This window comes from Carassius auratus, chromosome 13 (assembly GCF_003368295.1).
Source record: "Carassius auratus strain Wakin chromosome 13, ASM336829v1, whole genome shotgun sequence".
NCBI lineage: Eukaryota > Metazoa > Chordata > Actinopteri > Cypriniformes > Cyprinidae > Carassius > Carassius auratus.
The window spans coordinates 7,657,030-7,676,210 of NC_039255.1; the positions used below are offsets into that span (position 1 = coordinate 7,657,030).

Sequence of the window (19,181 nt, forward strand, 5' to 3'; positions counted from 1 at the left end):
AGATGACACAGAGAAGATCTACGGTATGTGTCAGTAACACGGATGAACACAGGAGATGAATCTCAGCAGACTGGTTGGATATCTCCATATGTTTCTTATTCAGGCCTCTTAGGAAATACACTGAGGGTGTTCTGTGGAAGACACAGGTCTCGGTGCCAGGAAGAAGCCAGAGATCGCTAACAGGTTTTTGCTACATCCAATTATGTTTATATTCAAGTCATTTAGCAGATGGCCTTATCTAGACAAGTTACAAATCAGCTTGAGTGCAACAGAACGGAGGCCCATGATATCTGCCAACTGTACAAATAAGATGCGATGCAACAAAGCAACTATCAGTTAAAGCTCTTTCCTGTTCAAGTTTTATTCTTCTAACCAGCTACCAACAACGTTTTTTGTCAGCATTCGGTTTTTATTGTCACTTTGTTTTGCTGGGTAGCTCCGCGCACATTGAAATCTAATTGGTTCAAATGCACTGCTAAAGTTCTCTTGTGTTACTTTTGTTCTTAAATGGATAGTTCGCCTAAAATTCTAGCATCTGTTTCAAAATCATATCGCTTCAAATGTGTATGCATTTTTTTTCACAAAAGATATTTTGAAGATTTTTTTTTTGTCTATACAATCTATTCTCACTCTATGTTCCACAGTTGAAATTCACAAGACAACGATGGTCTATAAATGATGACAGGATTTTTATTTTGGGGTAAACCATCCCCTTAAACTGTTTATTATAAGTAATGGCAACACAGATGGTTGAAAGTTTAGGAAAATAGCACAACTCGCCATGTTTTCCACGTCGTCACTCCTAGATGTGGTCAGAATCAGTCACTTTTTGTTGATCATACTTGTATTTGTTGCTTATGGCTTAAACATAATGTGGCTTGGAATTAATGCAATAATGGGGTGATGATAGAGTTCCTTTTCTGTGATTGTCTTGTGAAATATAAAATGCATCAACAAATTCATCTGGCTTATGGAAGTCTCAAGACAGCCACAAATAACAGCATAGTAGCTCACTACTCCTGTCTCCGTTTTGCTTCTAAGAAACACTGGAAAGTGGGCGGTGCTGTTGTGGAGAACTTCTCCAATCTGTCCTGCTTTACCCAGTGCTGGCGATTAATAACAGCTATCAACACGCACATATTATTCCACTGACTCGAGCAAAGACTAAACACACATACACAAACAGAGAAGAGACAGCAATCCTCCCACATTGGTGGAGCAAATGGTAGACACATATGGAAAAGTAATCGTTCAAAAAGACTAAAAATCTTCAGTTCAAAATTTGGATTTTATCATTTTGGATTCTAAGAAAAAATGCAATTTGCTTGTAAATTTAATGACAACTGCACTCAAGCTGCAAGAACTCCACAATTTTGAGTAAAATCTAATGATCATGTACTCCAGGGTGATGTGAGAAAAAACCAAAGAGCATTTTGTGACCATCTGTATAAAAACATTTGCATAATCAATTTGACAATTTGACACTAATCAAATTGTGTTCAATTGCCCTAAAAATAGTGCTTTAGTAATCTTCTCTGTGAAATTAAATCTAGGTCATTCATAACCATTTGCATGAGACAAAACCCATTATTGCGAGTTATTTTTCATGAAATTGTTGAATAGGATCCTCAGTTTATTTTCAAGGTCACTAGGACAAAAGCTCTGTAAAAGATACTTTTTTTCTCAGATCTTTTTTAACAACAGAACACCATGAAAGCATGGATATCTCGCTGTTTTCTTCATATGAGAAAATTGTTTTGACAATTCTGGCAAAAAGCACAAGACATGCAGAAGCTCAGCAGTAAATGTGATGCAGCTGCTGGATATGATAAGACATACTCAGAGAGGGAGAATTAAAGAGGTCAGCAGAAAAAAGTGGTCCAGATGATTGTAGGTTCCTCTCAAGATCCCCCTTCTAGATATCGTTTGTGGTGTGATTTTAATGCACTGTTTAATGCAGTGTCTCCTGTCTGTCTGTCTGTCTGTCTGTACTTCAAATCAAAGCATTGCAAGGCCTTTCCTAGACAAACGTTGCAATTCCATTTGGTGCAGAAATTATACATTTAACCTTTGGCTGTGGAGCTGGAACAGTCTATATTTGACACTGTTTTTACAGATTCAACTCCATTAAGAGATAAAAGAAAAAAAAAATTCTTACCTATAATGTGAGAAATGTGTTCAGCAGTCCTGAAAGGCATTTTTATCACCACAGGCTCACATTGGGCCGGAACAGGATTATCTGATTTACAACTTTTCTGTGCATTCTGTACAATGCTTGTTAAAATATGAAGGTGCTATGAATTATTGGCTTTGTGAATTCTATTACAACTTAATAAACACGGGGAGAAGATGAGCTTACAGGACGTTGTAGCAGGAGATGTATTACTGTAAATCTACTCACAGAATGGTCCTCTGAGCCAGTAGCTATGAAGCGACCGCAGGGTGAGAAGGCCGCAGTGCAATGGTGACAGCGGTTAACATGGCTCTCATAACGGCGAACACACCTGACAGAGATGGACAGAAAAAAAGATACTATTAGGTTTTGTAAATAATTCTTGCATGTGCCTAATTTAGATTTCGATTTTGGCTATATAAACTGGCTTGCGGGCACTTTGTGAATTATATGCAAGGGTTTGACATTAAATACCGAAAACTAAAGTGACTCAACTTTAATTCAAATATTTATCCATTAGGATCCTCTTCTTTGTCTGATAAGCAGTTGAAAAATGCATACCCATGGACTAAATGACATACAGTATGAATTACTTGTACCAAATTTGGACACGTTTGTGTTGTAGACAATCACATCAGAAAGAAAAACACCCAGGAAAGTCAAGTCTTTGGCATGAAAAACAAAAGGGCCATCAGTTCTTAAAGTGGATCTGATAAAAATCAGCTTTTCATATCCATGGCTAATTTTGGCTTTCTCTGTAGACATCACCTCCTTTAGGATGTAAAAGTTCATTGAGCAGACACTAATAGTAGTCATCCAAAGCAACATACAGAACCTTCTGGAACACTGTGATGGCTAAGAAGACATCAATTATGTCTTCACAAAGGTTCTATCAAACAGTCAGGATCCATGTTTCATCAGACTCCAATGTACACTCGTGGGAAGAAACTTTAGAAAGCACATGAGACTATGTTTCACTTCATTACTCCCATGCATGATGGGGATTATGTTTCCAATTGCTAGACCATATTTCCCCACATTCTTCTAGTTTATTCTTAATGATTAAGATAACTTTACATACTTGGAAAATCTTCAAGTGAAAAGAAATATAAAGCCATTGTAAAACAAATGTGAATTCCATGTCAGCAAAGCATCTTTAAAAACGTCTCCAGAGGTTTGAGTGCTCCTTAACGCTTTGAATGCAGAATTTCAAATGGCCAGGTAGGGGCCAAAAGTGATGTCTAGAGGGGATATGTCTACAATATTAGTTTTTTCAAACCTTTGAAACCTTTTTCAAACCTTTGATCAAACCTTCAAAATATTATGTTATATTAGAAAAAAAGAAATACTAAACTCGGTTAAGGTATTTAACTGACAATTATTTGGCAAGGCAAACTACAGACTATCATGGAATATGGGTTTTATTTTGCTATACAAAATGCGTAGAAAAACAAAAAATAAAGCATATAAAGAATACAATATAATCAGTTATTAATATTTCATCGTTTTGGATTATAGCAGCCATTCTACGTGGCATTACTCAATAATAATAACTCATTATACACACATAAGTCAATCATTGACCTACAGTCCATAATGATCCATTTAAAACAATTAATTTGTACTATATAGATTTAGAAGCCAATCACGAAAGACACACAGCTTTGTGGACCATTTTCTGTGTTGTTTGTGTAAAACATGGAATTCAAACAAACATAAGTTCAATTGTTGAAAATTTTGGGTCTGCACTTTAAGCATCCACAATTTAAAAAGCGCTATTTTAAAATCCACATAGGAGAAATTGCCCGTAGTGTTTAACCCTAACCGGTTTACAAATATAAACTGTGATTTGAGCCTAATGAGATCATTATGCCATTAAGAAAGTCAAAAAACAGGCACATAAAGTGATTTAATGCTATAGCATTTAACCCACCTCCTGTCATCAGTCTTTATGGAGCAGCACAACCATATAATAAATTAACTCTTTTAATGACACTGCATAGACTGCCAAAGCCTGCTGTTTCTGCCCTTACAATAAAAACAAAACAAACAAACAATCCTGGTATAGACACAAACAGACAACTCAAGAGATATTAATATAAAGGTCAAAATACATTGCACTGCAACAGGAAAAGAAAAATATCATGGAGTGCTTGCCTGAGGTTCTTCTCATTACATGAGTGGATCTGGTTGGGTTCAGACTGATTGCTTTGCACGCCTTTATGAATCTAGGGTGCTTTTCTGAGGGTTTGGGTCTTGATTTACATCCTGTGCAGGCCAGGTTAATCTGCTTCTCATTACCAGAACAGATTATGGTTTAAAAGAAAGCATAAACAAATTTACTGTGTAGCCCGCATATTTTCTTCGCATTTAGTGAACCACCAGAACGGAAACAAACAGCATGCCAACCGGAGAGCCATCAGACCTTGCTAGCCTGCAGACACCTTTAAAAATCAGAATGAAAATAAACTGCTGTATTATGCAACTGCAAAATTCAGTTATGAGAATTTATAGATATCGCATAAGCTGTGGTGTGAAATGAAAACTGTGTAGTTACTGTGTTATACTTTACAATGATATCTGATTTGATAATAAGAGCAAAAAGTATGACTATAAATAAGCTATCTGAGGACATTGCCAAGGTGGCTGCTGCGTGACTGTTCGGAGTCAATCCCACATAGAATCGATTATCTGATTCTGAGGCAACAGTCAATTTGTTCATATTTTTTCACTTGTTTATTCTTTCTGTAGGTTCCATCATTATATCCACTAATTATAGAATGTAAAAAATGATTGCTGCAATTAACTATCACAATTTAAAAGTCAGCATTAGAATAACATTCCTGTATTTAAGAGATAACTAAAACATCCAAGTTGCCATTTAAAACAACTTCACATTTCAAGTTGACTAAACTAAATAACTGTAAGGCACTAGCACAGATTAACTAATAAATCACTGGCAGAGCTTTTAAAAACACAGCATATATAAGATTGATTGTCTTCAGAAACATTTTTTGTTATGCTGGTTGAAAGTCTCTTCACATCCCATAGCAATCATTAAGGTCTAAATGTATTTATCTGTATTTATATATTCTGTGGAAGGAATAGGACCAAGTAATGTACGTCCAATCAAAATACTTGGTCTGTGAATTTTAAATAGCTTTCCTGCTTCAACTTATAAATATCCGGATACCTTGGCGCACCCTGTTCGCAAAGACAGGATACGTCATCACCGCATTCACGCATGCTGTGCAGACAGAGCATGAATGGCAGACAAACATCAAGAACCCGGTCTTCTGCAGAAATGCATTCAGGGGCCGTGGCTTTGGACGGCGATTGCAGGGAGGACGGGATGTTCGCTTTCAGTGCTATCAGACTAATGTTAGCATTTTCCAAGATCTCCAACTGCACCTCTAAGGATGTAAAAACACACAAACAAAAAAAACGTTACAGTTTGCGATCAGGGGCCCACCAGTGGTGCCCTGATCTCCTGTGCAGCTGAAGACAGTGATGTCTTTAGGAAGCACTTCAGGGTCTGTTGCCAGTTTTTCTCATGCATAATTCAAGATCCATAATTCAAGATCCATCCCTCTTACTTAGCCTGAAGCATTTTAATTGTGATATGCAAAACATACAGTCCCAGAATGGGCAGAGAAAGGATGATAGAAGATGAAATTCCATATTTTCCATAAGTCTCAGTCTTCCAGAACTCCTTGGCCTTTGCCTGAAGGTTTTGTCTTGGCCTGTGGAGTGATGTCACTTGTGCTTTAAATGAAGTCTGGGGGGAGATTGAAAGATTTTAAGCAATTTCACGTGCTTGAAGTCGGAGCACTGTTAAAGAGACAGCCATTGGAAAACTGGAAAAATACACATAAAGTGGCTTATGCTGAAAAACTTCATTGCCAGACCTCAGTTTGTCAATGACAGCAGGCAAATGATGTCACTAATTTTCACATTTGCTCCCATCCATGTTTCCTGTGTTTGACCTGCATTTTTCTTTAGTATTCTGTCTTAAGTGTTTTTCATGATTTCCTTTCTTTGACAATTTTCCTTTCTCTTTTCCACTGGAACTAATCCTTCAGACAAGTGAAAAAATATGCTGTCCTGCAAGGTTGCTTCGGCCAGTCACTGTAATGATGCCATTTTTCTGTAACTCAGGAGTGATCAGTCACATGCTTTTTATAACTAATGTTGACATTCCGTGGTCCCATGAGCAAAGATGGCAAAATTCAACTTTAGGGGGTCATACGGCAGCAGAAAAACCGCCACAAAGATGAATGGGAAAGCTAACAGATAGCTTTCTCTAAATATTATAGACCTCTATGGGGAGGAAACTGTCAGTTGTGAAACTTACAGTATGTTTACATAATATATCGAACTTCATTTTAAAGCAGATAATTCATGCTTCATGAATGAAATTCCTGAATTCCTGGAACTCGGTGCAAATATTTATCAAGGCAAGTATAAGGGATTTGACACTTTCTAGAGTTTGAAAGCAGGAGTAGGAGGAGCTCCAAGCATAATAGGATGCAGGATGTATACGTATAGAAGCAATTCACATCATTCTACAAAGGGAGGGAACAAAAGATGGGTAAAATATATTTAATCCAGTTGTCCTTATAAGGTAAATGAAACTAAATGGAGAGGTTCAGGTGCAGAATATCTCTATAGACATGAAACATCACTATGTTCGTAGAAAAATATTTTTAGAGCCTGGAACTTTCCACTAAGATTCCTGTACCTGTATTCACTGTCTCTGTTCTAGTTTTGTTTCTCCTTTCATCGGAGGATAGATGGGTTCAAAATGATTTTTCCACCCTGATTCGTTTACAGAGTGTTCTTAAAGGAATAGGTCACTCAGAAATGTGTCATCATTATTCTTCCTAGTTTGTATCCAAAGCTGTGTGACTTTCTTTCTTCTGTAGAACATATGGACCTCAGTGTGTATCAATCTCTCCTCTCTTCCTTCTCTGCAAATGTCTTCACAGCTAAAACATCCTACTACCACAACAAAATTAACAGCTGCTGTGATGCTCGGACACTCTTCAAGACTTTCTCTTCTCTTCTTAATCCGCCGCCTCCACCTCCTCCATCGACTCTTACAGCGGACGACTTTGCAGCTTTCTTCACAAATAAGACAAGATCCATCAGTGACCAATTCTCCACACCGCAAACTGAGGAAAACTTCACAATGACCGATGCACACTCTTTATCCTCCTTCTCCCCACTCTCAGAGATGGACGTCTCCAAAATTCTCATGTCCAATCATCCTACTACTTGTCCACTTGATCCTATCCCCACTCACCTCCTTCAAGCGATCTCTTCTTCAGTCATACCTTCACTTACTCACATTATCAACTCTTCTCTTCAATCTGGAACATTTCCCTTAGCATTCAAGCAGGCTCGGGTAAGCCCACTGCTCAAGAAACCATCTCTAAATCCAGCGCTTCTTGAAAACTACAGACCGGTATCCCTTCTTCCATTCATTGCAAAGACACTTGAGCGGGCTGTGTTCAACCAGCTTTCTATGTTCCTTGGACAGAACAACCTCCTGGACAGCAACCAATCTGGCTTCAAAAGTGGCCACTCAACTGAGACTGCTCTGCTCTCGGTTACTGAAGCCCTGCGACTAGCAAGAGCAGCTTCAAAATCCTCGGTACTCATCTTACTGGACCTGTCTGCTGCTTTTGACACTGTTAATCACAAGATTCTCCTGTCCACCCTCAGAAAGATGGGAATCTCTGGAACTGCTCTCCTGTGGGTTAAGTCCTACCTCTCTGACAGATCATTCAGTGTGTCTTGGAGGGGTGATGTTTCAAAGTCACACCACCTTGCTACTGGGGTTCCTCAAGGCTCAGTACTTGGACCACTTCTCTTCTCCATCTACATGACATCTTTAGGATCTGTCATTCAGAAGCATGGCTTTTCTTATCACTGCTATGCTGATGACACCCAACTCTACTTCTCATTCCAGCCTGATGACCCGACGGTAGCTGCTCGCATTTCAGCCTGTCTGAGTGACATTTCTAGCTGGATGAATGACCATCACCTTCAGCTTAACCTTACAAAGACTGAACTACTGGTGATTCCAGCTAACCAATTGATTCATCACAACTTCTCTATACAGCTAGGCTCGTCAACCATAACTCCTTCGAGGACAGCCAGAAACCTAGGAGTTGTGATGGATCATCAATTAAGCTTCACTGACCACATTGCTACAACGACCCGGTCCTGCAGGTTTGCCTTATACAACATTAGGAAGATCAGACCCTTCCTGTCAGAGCAAGCAACCCAACTTCTTGTCCAAGCTCTTGTTCTCTCTAGACTGGACTATTGTAATGCTCTCTTGGCGGGCCTTCCTGCATGTACTGTCAAGCCCCTGCAAATGATCCAGAATGCAGCAGCGAGGGTTGTCTTCAATGAGCCAAAAAAAGCTCATGTTACTCCTCTCCTCATCAGGTTACACTGGCTACCAGTAGCTGCTCGCATCAAATTCAAGGTACTGATGCTTGCCTACAAGACGACCACTGGCACGGCACCAACTTACCTAAACTCACTGGTTAAATCCTATGTGCCCTCAAGAAGTTTGCGTTCTGCAAGTGAACAACGCCTTGTGGTGCCATCCCAAAGAAATTCAAAATCACTCTCACGGACCTTTTCCTGGACTGTGCCCAGCTGGTGGAATGACCTCCCAATCTCAATTCGTACAGCTGAGTCTTTACTCATTTTCAAGAAACATCTAAAAACTCATCTTTTTCGCCTGCACCTAACCTACTAACACCAGTACTTTTCCTTTTCTTGTCTCTTTTTTCAGTTAATAAAAAAAAAAAAAAAAAAAAAAAAAAAATTATATATACCTGGCTATGCGTTCTATACTAGACTAACTGAGACTTGTCATGGCACTTGTATTCTGTTGTTGTTCTCTTGATGACCTGACTGCTTCTATTGTTCTCATTTGTAAGTCGCTTTGGATAAAAGCGTCTGCTAAATGATTAAATGTAAATGTAAATAAAAGATGAGGTTTTTTTTTTAAGAATATCCTGCCACTGTTTTCCGTATAATGAAAAAGAATGGGGACTGGCTCCTAAATGACAAAAACAAACAAACCAAAACACCATAAAAGTAACAGGAAAATACTAATAGCTAAGAAGAAGGTCGCTAGAAAGTAATAAATGCCACAACTTTTTTCCAAAATATTTTTATACTCACACACATACACATAAAAATATGATGCATCATGAGGGTTCACAAATGATGACAAATACATTTTTGGGCAAACCTTTACTTTAAAGAATACTCTGTAAACACATCAAGTTGAATATACATTTTGTACTAATCTGCCGTCCTATGAAGAAAGAAAGAAAGCCAGGACAGAGACAGATACTAGAGGTAAAAGAATATGTGCTGAAAGTTCCAGACTCTAGGGAAAATATGCTTACAACATCAAGAGGGTGAACAGATGATCTATTACAGATTTCAAGTGATAAATGGATAAGAAAACATGTTCACCTTCTCCTTCACTAAATTAATTCTGAACTAGAGTTAATTGAATAAATATTCAATTTACAATTTATTAGCAGGTTTATTTTTCAAATTCCTTTGGTGTTGGTGTCTATTTATCTGTATACTTAACATGGTTTTACACAGATTAGCAAAGGACTGTGAAAGAAACAGCATTTCTGTATTCACTCAGTGTCCAGCTAAAGCAGTGCGGTTACTGTCAGATCAATTGCACAGAAGGAATTCTTTCCAAAGCCCTTTTTTGGCTGAGGTCCGGCCAAGGCTCAGCTTTGAGAGAATCTGGAAATTTTGGATTCTTAGTTTAAATGATAAATGTACCTTTCTGACTGGACCTAATCCTGATTGTTTTTAACAATCTTTAGGGGATCATGTAATGGTTGTTTCCCACAAGCCTATAAACACCCTGGGGTTTACACTGTTATTCACTTTTCTGAAGGACAGGTTATCAGTGCTTTAGTGAGGTGAGAGATTGAAAATGTATGCTAGACTGGAACAAACATAACTTAAGCATCATAAAGTATGAAGAAGGCCATTGCAGCTAGCTAAATCATACCAATATTGAAATCTTTGTCAAAGGATAATGTGCATCAAGAAACTATTGAATATTCAACATTTAGGTCTGTATTTTACTGTGAATTTTGCAGTCTTGCCCTCTGAAGGTCTCAGAAAAAAACCCAGAGATCAAGGGACCTACCTTGCAGTGCGCAGGTCCCACAACTTCAGACCATCTGTTATAGCGCTGCTCAGAAAGAGATTGTACGATTCCAAGGCCTGTGTACAGAACGCGGATCCCTGTAATATTAGAAAAAAAGTAAAGAGTCACACCAAAAGAAAACAGCACAATAAAAGGAAATCAAAGATCCTTAATATAGGGAAATATTGGCAAACCTGCTAAGTAATAAGGACATCAACACCAACAAGATACTACAGAAAGATGTTCATTGACTTAAAACAGCTGCAATATTCTCCGTAAATATTAGAGTAATTAGTTGCTTTTATAAGTTTTACTTATAATATAATCACTCTGTGAGCTGCAAGATCAGGTCAGTCTTTAAATATATCTAAGATTTTTAAATGCTTTTGAAAATAGTCTTTTATGCTGACTGTGATAGAAAAGCTGAATATATTTAGCACCTATTACTCCAGTCTTTAGTGTCACATGATTCTTTAGAAATCATGCTAATATGCTGATTTGGTGCTCAAAACAGATTTCTTATTATTTTCTTTCTGTTTAAAGGAGATCTAACGAACACTTTCTGCCAATCTCATGTTAATCTTGAGTACCTATAGAGTAGTATTGCATCAAATCTCTGAAGAGTCTTTAGTTTTATCAGATTTATAAAAGGCAGATAGAACTGTACTGCTTCTCTCCGGGCGCAGATAAAGAGTCACAAGCATGTGCAGATTTTGCGTAGTGATCGCCTGCAAGTTGTCGCATCAACATAAATAAAACAGGGACGAAAACTTTATTTACATAAATTAACTATTGCTAACAAATTAACATATTAATCACGACTCACGGCTCTGGTTGATGTGTGCGCATACTCGAAAAAACATTCTGAAACTTATGCAAACCTTGAAGGAGTGTATAAGGCGCAGAAATACTCCTACGTCCAACTCATTTTTTTAAACTTTGCCCATGTTTAGCATGAGAATCCAACTCTTTTACTGTGTAAACAAGTCATGGACCTCCCCTTTAATGATTCTGTGGAAAATACAAATCATATTATTAACAAATCTTACTGACCCCAATCATTTGAATGGTGGTGTAACTGAATTGGAAGAAAGATGTGCGTAAAATTTATTTGGTCTAAAGTAGCTCATTCATATAAAACTACTATCCTAAATAAATAGTTATTTAGTTATTATAGCTGTTGACCGGCCATAGAAGAGACACAAATCTGGTACGAGATTGCAAACAATCTGCACATGCATGCTGAAAGTGCGCAAACTTTCCAGAACTGAAGTTATACCAAAGAGCCAAAAAAGTCCACAGAATGGGAATGTTTGTCACAGATTGAGGAAGATCAATAAAACCATCTCTCTCAACCTAACACAAATACATATGGTTCAAGGTATCCTGCATGGCACACAATTAGACATCCATCAGAAATATTCTCAATGAACGTGGCGTTAGAAAGTGGAACATGTAGCCCACGGTGGAGAATGCAGAGTAGCTGAGAAGAGAAAAGGTTTGTTGTAAGCTCATTCACAGCTGGAAAGAATTCCCAGCGATCAGCTCTCTTGATCCCTCTAGGCGTCTCTAATGTGTGGGCTTCTTGTTGGAGGATCCCACGTGTATGTAAGAGCCAGGTTGTGTTATTGTTAAGTGATCAGATTCAGAAGTACTGCAGACAATGTGTAGCGTGACTGGAGGCTGGTATGGAAAGTGGTTGCTCAGGAGAGTGCCTGCTAGCTAAAGCCATTTTACTGTGTTAGATCAGTTAATCCAGTCCACTGTCCTCTTATGTACCCAACTAATCTCAGCTGACCCTCTCAAACTGGGGAGAATCTGAATACTTAAAACACGTGATACACTGCTCCTGTCATACAAGTAAAGACGTTCAGTAAAGACTTACAAAGAATGCTGAAAAAAACGAAGCATGGCTCTTAAAAAAATATCAAGCAGAACAACCATTTATTTTTCTATGGTTTTCTGTTTTGCGACCACCAAATCATCCCATTTGAATAATTAGAATTATAAGGATGATGTTAAAAAAATAGATAGATGTAAATATATAAATCTAATAGAAAATTAATAAACTATTTACAAACATACAATTTAAATCTATTTAACAAAAATGTTAAATGATGATTTCTGCTGTATTAATCAAATAAATGAAACCTCAATCAACATAAGAGACTTAAATGCACTTTCAGATGGATGGAGTGCAATGGTCATGTTAGTCCGACACAGTCTGATAGATGCAGAGGGACAGTATACAGACATTTGCAAGACATCACCCTCTCCAGATGGAATGTACTTGCCTAACATCCTTGGCTTAAGTCAGATCTACCCTAAATTTATTTCATATATCCATCCTAATCTGCAAACTTGAGGGATTTAGATCAAGATACTCGGCAAGATAAATGGGACACGCGAGACCTTCATCTTAGACCCACCTTAATAAATCTCACACAACTGTGGTTTGGATTGTCCCAACTAAAATGGTGAACTTTTATCCTTCAAAGAAGAAGACATCATATATTGCATAACATTCATAGAGGCCTTATATAATGGAGGATGGGAGCGCCAAACTGCAGAGAAAATTTGGGTTGGACAGTGGATTTTGTTAAGCAACTCCAACACATGTTGAATTCGTTTTTTTGTTTTCACTCTGTTCAAGGTTGCCGCACATTAAAGTTGAGGTTAAACTTGGATATTCAGAACCAACTACTTCTTCCTGACTACACTGAACTCAAAGCAGCCTGAATAAACTAATATATGGGAGATGATAGTAGTATTAGTACTCTATGGACCCCTTTTCCCTTCAGTATGAATTCCCAGTAACCTCATACAACCTCAAACTCACACAATCAACTATAATTATCTTTAAGATGTAGGCTCAGTCAGTATTTCCTTGGTATTGTTTCTGAAAGTGTCTTCATTATTGTTGCCATGGATATGAGGTTAACCGAAGAGCAAAGCGAGTCAGTAACAAAGTGTCTTACTTTGGGTTTACAATAAACCCAGAACATAGTCCAGCCCCACAATAAAAATACATACACTACCCACAAACAGCTTAAGTGGTTTGTAATTCCAATTTTAGTGATGTAGCTCAAGAGTCACCACCAGTATTGAGTTGTGTGCACCTTGTAAATGACCAGTGAGGTCAGAAAATTCTGAGTGAAAACAGCACTGGTCTTTCTGCAGCACGAGCGTCACTGCATTGTTTTTAAAATGGTGACGACAGTCATAAAAAAAACTAGTTTTGGTGGCTGGAGTGAAAGGTTGGTTGTGGATATTTGCAATTAATATAATAAAGGCCATTCAAAATTGGTATTATTATGCTTTAGTAGAGTCAAAAACTTTAAATTCAGTCTGTTGACAATACAACAGTCTCAAATTTACAAATTTATGTTAAAGGTATTTTAAAATGTAATTTATTTCTGTAATGGCAATGCTGAATTTCAGCAGCCATTCCTCCAGTCTTCAGTGTCACATTGATCCATGGTGGGAATCCACTAGTATACATAGTACATCGGTCCCTTATTTCAAAAGAGGCAGAATCTTCCTGGCTGACATCATGTGGTGTCATTCTCTTACCTTGTTCTGGGTGAGGAGGTGGACAGCTCGACAGTGGGCATCAGGGATCTGAGTGGCCATACAGCCCTGGTTCATATCAAACACCTGGATGGTGCGGTCAGCACCAGCAGCCAAGACGATATCTGACACACTGCGGTTAAAGAGATACACTGAACTTACACTTCAGCTTGCATCCTGTCACACTGATTCAAATCCAATACTGTTATATAACAGTTTTCTGAAGAGTTCATGAATTTTACAGACAACTAATTAGATTACCCTCAACATTATTATATTATACTCTGTAAAATATAAAAAAAAAACATAAAAATATTATTATTAAGCTAACGTGTTCCACTGGATGTGTTGCCAAATCACAAACGGCAGGGTTCAGAACATTTACTGCTTAATAAATTACATGTAAAACACTTAATAAGGATTAAAGATGAAGAAATAGCTGGATATTAGACAAATACGAATCCTTTACTGTACCAATCAAAGGTTTGCACTCTTGACCGAATTTATGATTATCAAGAGCTTAAAAACCTTTCGATTTAAAAGCTTAAAGGCTTTAAATTCAGTTTGTTGAGAAAAACAAAAATCTGAGTTAACTTATGTTAAAGGTTTGCAAAATATTGAAAGTGCAATATATTCTGAATGAGCCAGTGTGTTGTTTATCGCCAAGATTAAAATCTAAAAGGAAAATATTGTAGTTTTCGTGCACTGACTCCCTCAGCAACTGTTGAATGTTTTAGGATACAGGAGTAGAAGTCATTGATGGCCGACATTGAAGTGATGTCCGTTCCTGACTTCATGTTGAATTTACTGGTCAATTTGCACTTGCTTCTTTGCTTATACCTGTGATTACAAAGAGGGAAATAAAATGAAACACACTCCATAAATAAAGATTCTGAACTTATTTCAGAATCGTTTCTGTGGATTATGACAAAGCATTGCAGTTGAAGCTGTGTGGACCTGAACCTGACGTGTAAAATACAAACAGACAATTTTACAGAAAAATGGCAACAAAAAAAAGGGAAAACGCAGTCTATCTGTGTGTAGAGATTTCTTACTACCTTTCATAACGCTGAAACATAATGGTTTTGTGCACATAATTATTCTCTATAAAAGGGACAGAAGACGTTCCATCATAGAAAGAATATGATGTGCAATATCTGGCTCATGTCTCCAATGTATCTCTACCAGGATTTCCCCAACACTTGTGTTTAGAAATCCATTATAAAGACTGGGATTCTTCTCAGAATCTTCAGAAATGATGCATGGATTCTCAACCGATGAGTGCTCACCCCTCTAGCACAGACATACATATTGTTTTTCACCACAACAAAAATATATACAGAAATTCTATACATATCCCTGCCTTAGAATATGAAGTATGTGGTTGTTATATTAAACAGGCCAGACTAGAGACAGTCCTAAATAAATCTGATAGCCTGGCAAACTCCCAGTTTTTACAAGCCCTCGAAACTGAACCTTTCTTTTGGCAGAAGGTCACCAACACCCTGCGTTTAATGTTACTTGCTCAATATCCGTTAACTGCTTGCACCTCTTGATGTCATCTCTTGTGGTGTCCAGATGGTAAAGGTACAGCATTAGATTTGATCCCGACGCCAACAGTAAAAACTTGTCCAGGTAATAAAATTGAGCACTTCTGATGGGCTTTGCAAACTGGTCATCTCCCTGGAGAACCGTGAAGTTAAACAAACAGTGAATAAACAGACAGTCAGTAAGGGACATCAACTCTTCATTAATAGCCTTTAAATAAGTGCTAAGAGCATTCATGTCACATCACATAAAATACACCACTATATCAGCTTAAAATATCACAATTTCAGTCATTCCCTCTTTTTAGCAAAGAGTGTGAAGAGATAAATGTGGATAGAGGAATGCTGTTTTTCTGGCTGGAAATTATGAGACTGATGAAAGTCATTGAGAGAAAATTTGGTGAGTGGAATATAAGTGCTACTGGATATTTAATGTACTTACTTAATGCAAGTGAATGTATGTAGCATCTAGCTTAATAAATCAATGCATTTTTGTGTCCAAAATGTGTGCAATTACAGTGTGTGTTCCATTATCATCTTTACCACATTAGAGTAAACTGTCTGCTTTTATTATGCTACTTTTGAATTATTATTTATTATTCTTACTGCTTATGCTACCAGCTAAACCTTGACCCTTTGACTGCAATGTGCTGGCCAAACATTTGTCCGCGTTTGCATGCTTGCTTGAGTATATTTCTGGCCAAAATGTCAAAAATGTTTTTATACTCCGTTTATTGCAGACTCAAGATTTTCCCTTTAATATAAACGACACAAACACTTATGCATTGGGTCATATTTGGCTCCAGATACACACGCACACATGGACAGTCTAGGAGGCTGGGTGGGAGGACACCAGAGAGAGACTCTGATCCAGAATGTGACTGAAGAAAACTGATTTGAATGAACTCTAGATGTGTTGGGGGTTCTGGGAAAGAAGGGAATTAGGGTTTAGAGAGGTCTGCAAGTGTTTAGAGCACTGATGTGCTGACCAGGGGCCTGCACAGATGCCTTCGACGTTCCAATAGAGGAATACTGCCAAGAGAAACATGTCCCGCAGGCGTGCGCATTCAAATGCAAATAATTTTTTTTAATCTTAAACCTTTTCTCCATAAAATTTTCTTGTTGATTCACTGGACTTGACTAGGTACTGCAAAAGCTCAGAGCTAATATCAATTTTTAAATTGCTCATGTCAGTGCAAGGACTGTATTTGGTTCAACTGTTGATACGTTACCATGGTTAAAACAGGTTCTGAAGCATTCGGGCTCCAGATGCAAAGGGTGGGGTCCTCAGAAGTACTTAAAAACCACTGCTTACTGTGACTCCAGCATACAGTGTTCACAGCCTTACTGTGACCTGCAAACAGAAATCAGAGCCATAGTTTTGACCTCAAAATTGATGATCACTTTGCAAGGGACCCCTATGATCAAAATGCATTTATAGGCAACGGTATTATATTATAAAATATTAAATAGGATTCAGCTCCCACTGACTTCCATAGTCTGGAAAAAAATACTATGGAAGTTAATAGACATCAGAAATTTGGTTACCCACATTCTACAAAACATCTTATCTTGTGTTCAGCAGAAGACTGAAGTGAAGAACTTTTTTGTTGTTTACTTAGAAGTTGGAAATAAAGAACAAAAAGAACATCACTGTGACTATATCAGGGCCTTTAGTACAATAAAAAGAGCATCTAGTTCACAGACAGAAAGGGCCTTCAAAAGTCAGAATTCCCCAACTGTCAGTTTCAGCTGTCAGTGTCAGATGCTGTCAGAATGGCATGCAAAAATCTGAATACTGATCCAATTCCTTTGTGCCAGTCATTTAGAGAATGAAAATAAGAGACAAGCAATGGAATTTTACAAAAATAAACACTCCAGATTTGAAGCTCTCCCACTACCTGTGTAGACAGCTGGGTTACTGGTGAGTGAAGAGTTATACAACAAAACAGAACCATCTCCAAGACCACACGCAATCTGCTTTCCATTTCCTAGACACAAAAAGAGAAAGTTAACAGACAAAAACGAAAAAATAATTAGATCAAAAATTATGTTCCTAAGGCAAAAGTCTGAAACAACAACTATAGTACTCTTAAAAACAGACGTACACAACTTTATTGTGTTTAACTCCAGGAGTTTAACTCAAGGAGTCATTATTGTGTTTGCTATGCATTGTTAAGCCAATGAAATTACAGCAGGACACTACAGTGCTACAGAGGGTGCACTTTGTGTAAAACAATTTCACAATATGTAACAAAAATTGTTTAGATATACAGTATATCAAATTGTATTAAATGCATTCGACCTTTTAATTAATTATTTATATTTATTAAAAAAACAAGTCTTTTTTGTTGCCCATTTTCTGGTTGCACAGTACAAAGAAATTTCACATGTTTAAAGCCTAGTGTGATTGTACCATTATACTGACCTGAGAACTGTAGAGAGCTGACTGGGGTTGGAGTTGTGGAAACTGTTATATGAGCGTAAGGCATACTCGGTGCTTCCAAATGGGATGGATACTCACTTAAGAGGCCTTTCCTGTTGAAAAACATGCTACAATGCTCTTATTCAGTACTACCACATTCTTGAGACTCTGTACTGAAACGTACAGAATACTTACGTATTTGTGCTAGTTGCTGAGGCAGAGTTGCTTTTCTTCTTAACACTGGTCTTTGGTCTAAACATTGTCCTACTATAAAAGAGATACATGTTAAATCTTATAATCTAATTCCAGAAAAATCCAAGAGAACATATCATAGCTTGTCATAGAAAAGTATTTGACTTGGCCACAAGCAGATGCAGCAACAACATTTGTGATGTGCCTTAAAATGATTGCCATTCTAATAATCCCTTTGTACCTTCACTACATAATATGGAGGGCAAATAATCCTATGGTAAAAAAGCCTTTCAGTAATGTGAGTCTAAGCAGGCCTGTAGGCTCCATGGAAACAGAATTAAACAGTGTTTAAATTAATATTATGTTGGTGACCTCAGATTAAACTCCAAAGTTACAGCATGGAAGATATTAGGTGTGAGCACAATTAGTGTCATTTACTTTAAGTCATGTTTTAAAAAAGGCTACCAGAACACAGCCCGAGTAATCATTTCTATAGAATGAGCTTCTTCGCCTGTTAATTTAGTTAATTTTACCTATGCAGAATTTCAGAAACATCTATCCCTCTCATTACACACACTGAAGGGACACCCTTGCTCACAACCTGCATAATATCAGTGTCGCACATTTAACTCACCAGTTTCTCCAATTGTCAAAGCCTGAAACTATGTGAACCATATAAATGTAAACCTGAAACCATAAAGTCTCTCAAATTGGTGACCCTAAAATGCTTTTCTCTGTGTGGTCTACTGACTTACTGAGGAGCTGTATTGTATCCTGATGACTTCACTTGCGTGTGAAAAACCAAAGCCTGATCCTTTACACTCTTCTGACAGCTCACACCTGGAAGACAAAAAGAGAACAGGTCGGGCACATAATTAAGTTCTGAACAGTACTCGTCTATCATAATTGTATATCACTAACGCTATAATTTATAATTTGCTTGATATAATAATATCAGTTGCAACACTACACACTCAGGTAAGCATTTTGCTGAATACACTAAGCTTATTTCAAAAGTGGCATACGGTCATGATATTTTCTGCATAGCTATTTTCATGA

General features: G+C 37.6%; 1 protein-coding gene across 5 annotated transcripts in view; it reads right to left on the reverse strand.

Moving 5' to 3' along the window:
- Nucleotides 1-19,181, reverse strand: part of wdr27 (WD repeat domain 27) — a 40,551-nt gene that overhangs the window by 14,138 nt on the left and 7,232 nt on the right. For 4 of the 5 annotated variants that reach the window (XR_003293442.1, XR_003293441.1, XM_026278155.1 and 1 more), the window contains exons 14-23: nt 18,878-18,962; nt 18,126-18,197; nt 17,934-18,043; nt 17,407-17,496; nt 16,738-16,859; nt 15,508-15,641; nt 14,701-14,798; nt 13,962-14,083; nt 10,389-10,486; nt 2,402-2,504 (exon numbers count right to left, since the gene is read on the reverse strand). Coding sequence is in view for 3 of the 5 variants with exons in the window: in XM_026278155.1 (XP_026133940.1) it covers nt 2,402-2,504; nt 10,389-10,486; nt 13,962-14,083; nt 14,701-14,798; nt 15,508-15,641; nt 16,738-16,859; nt 17,407-17,496; nt 17,934-18,043; nt 18,126-18,197; nt 18,878-18,962 (1,034 nt within the window). In the remaining 2 variants the exon portion in view is untranslated. Of the gene's footprint in view, nt 1-2,401; nt 2,505-5,415; nt 5,952-10,388; nt 10,487-13,961; nt 14,084-14,700; nt 14,799-15,507; nt 15,642-16,737; nt 16,860-17,406; nt 17,497-17,933; nt 18,044-18,125; nt 18,198-18,877; nt 18,963-19,181 lie in introns of those variants that run through there. The other variant, XM_026278156.1, reaches the window with a different exon arrangement.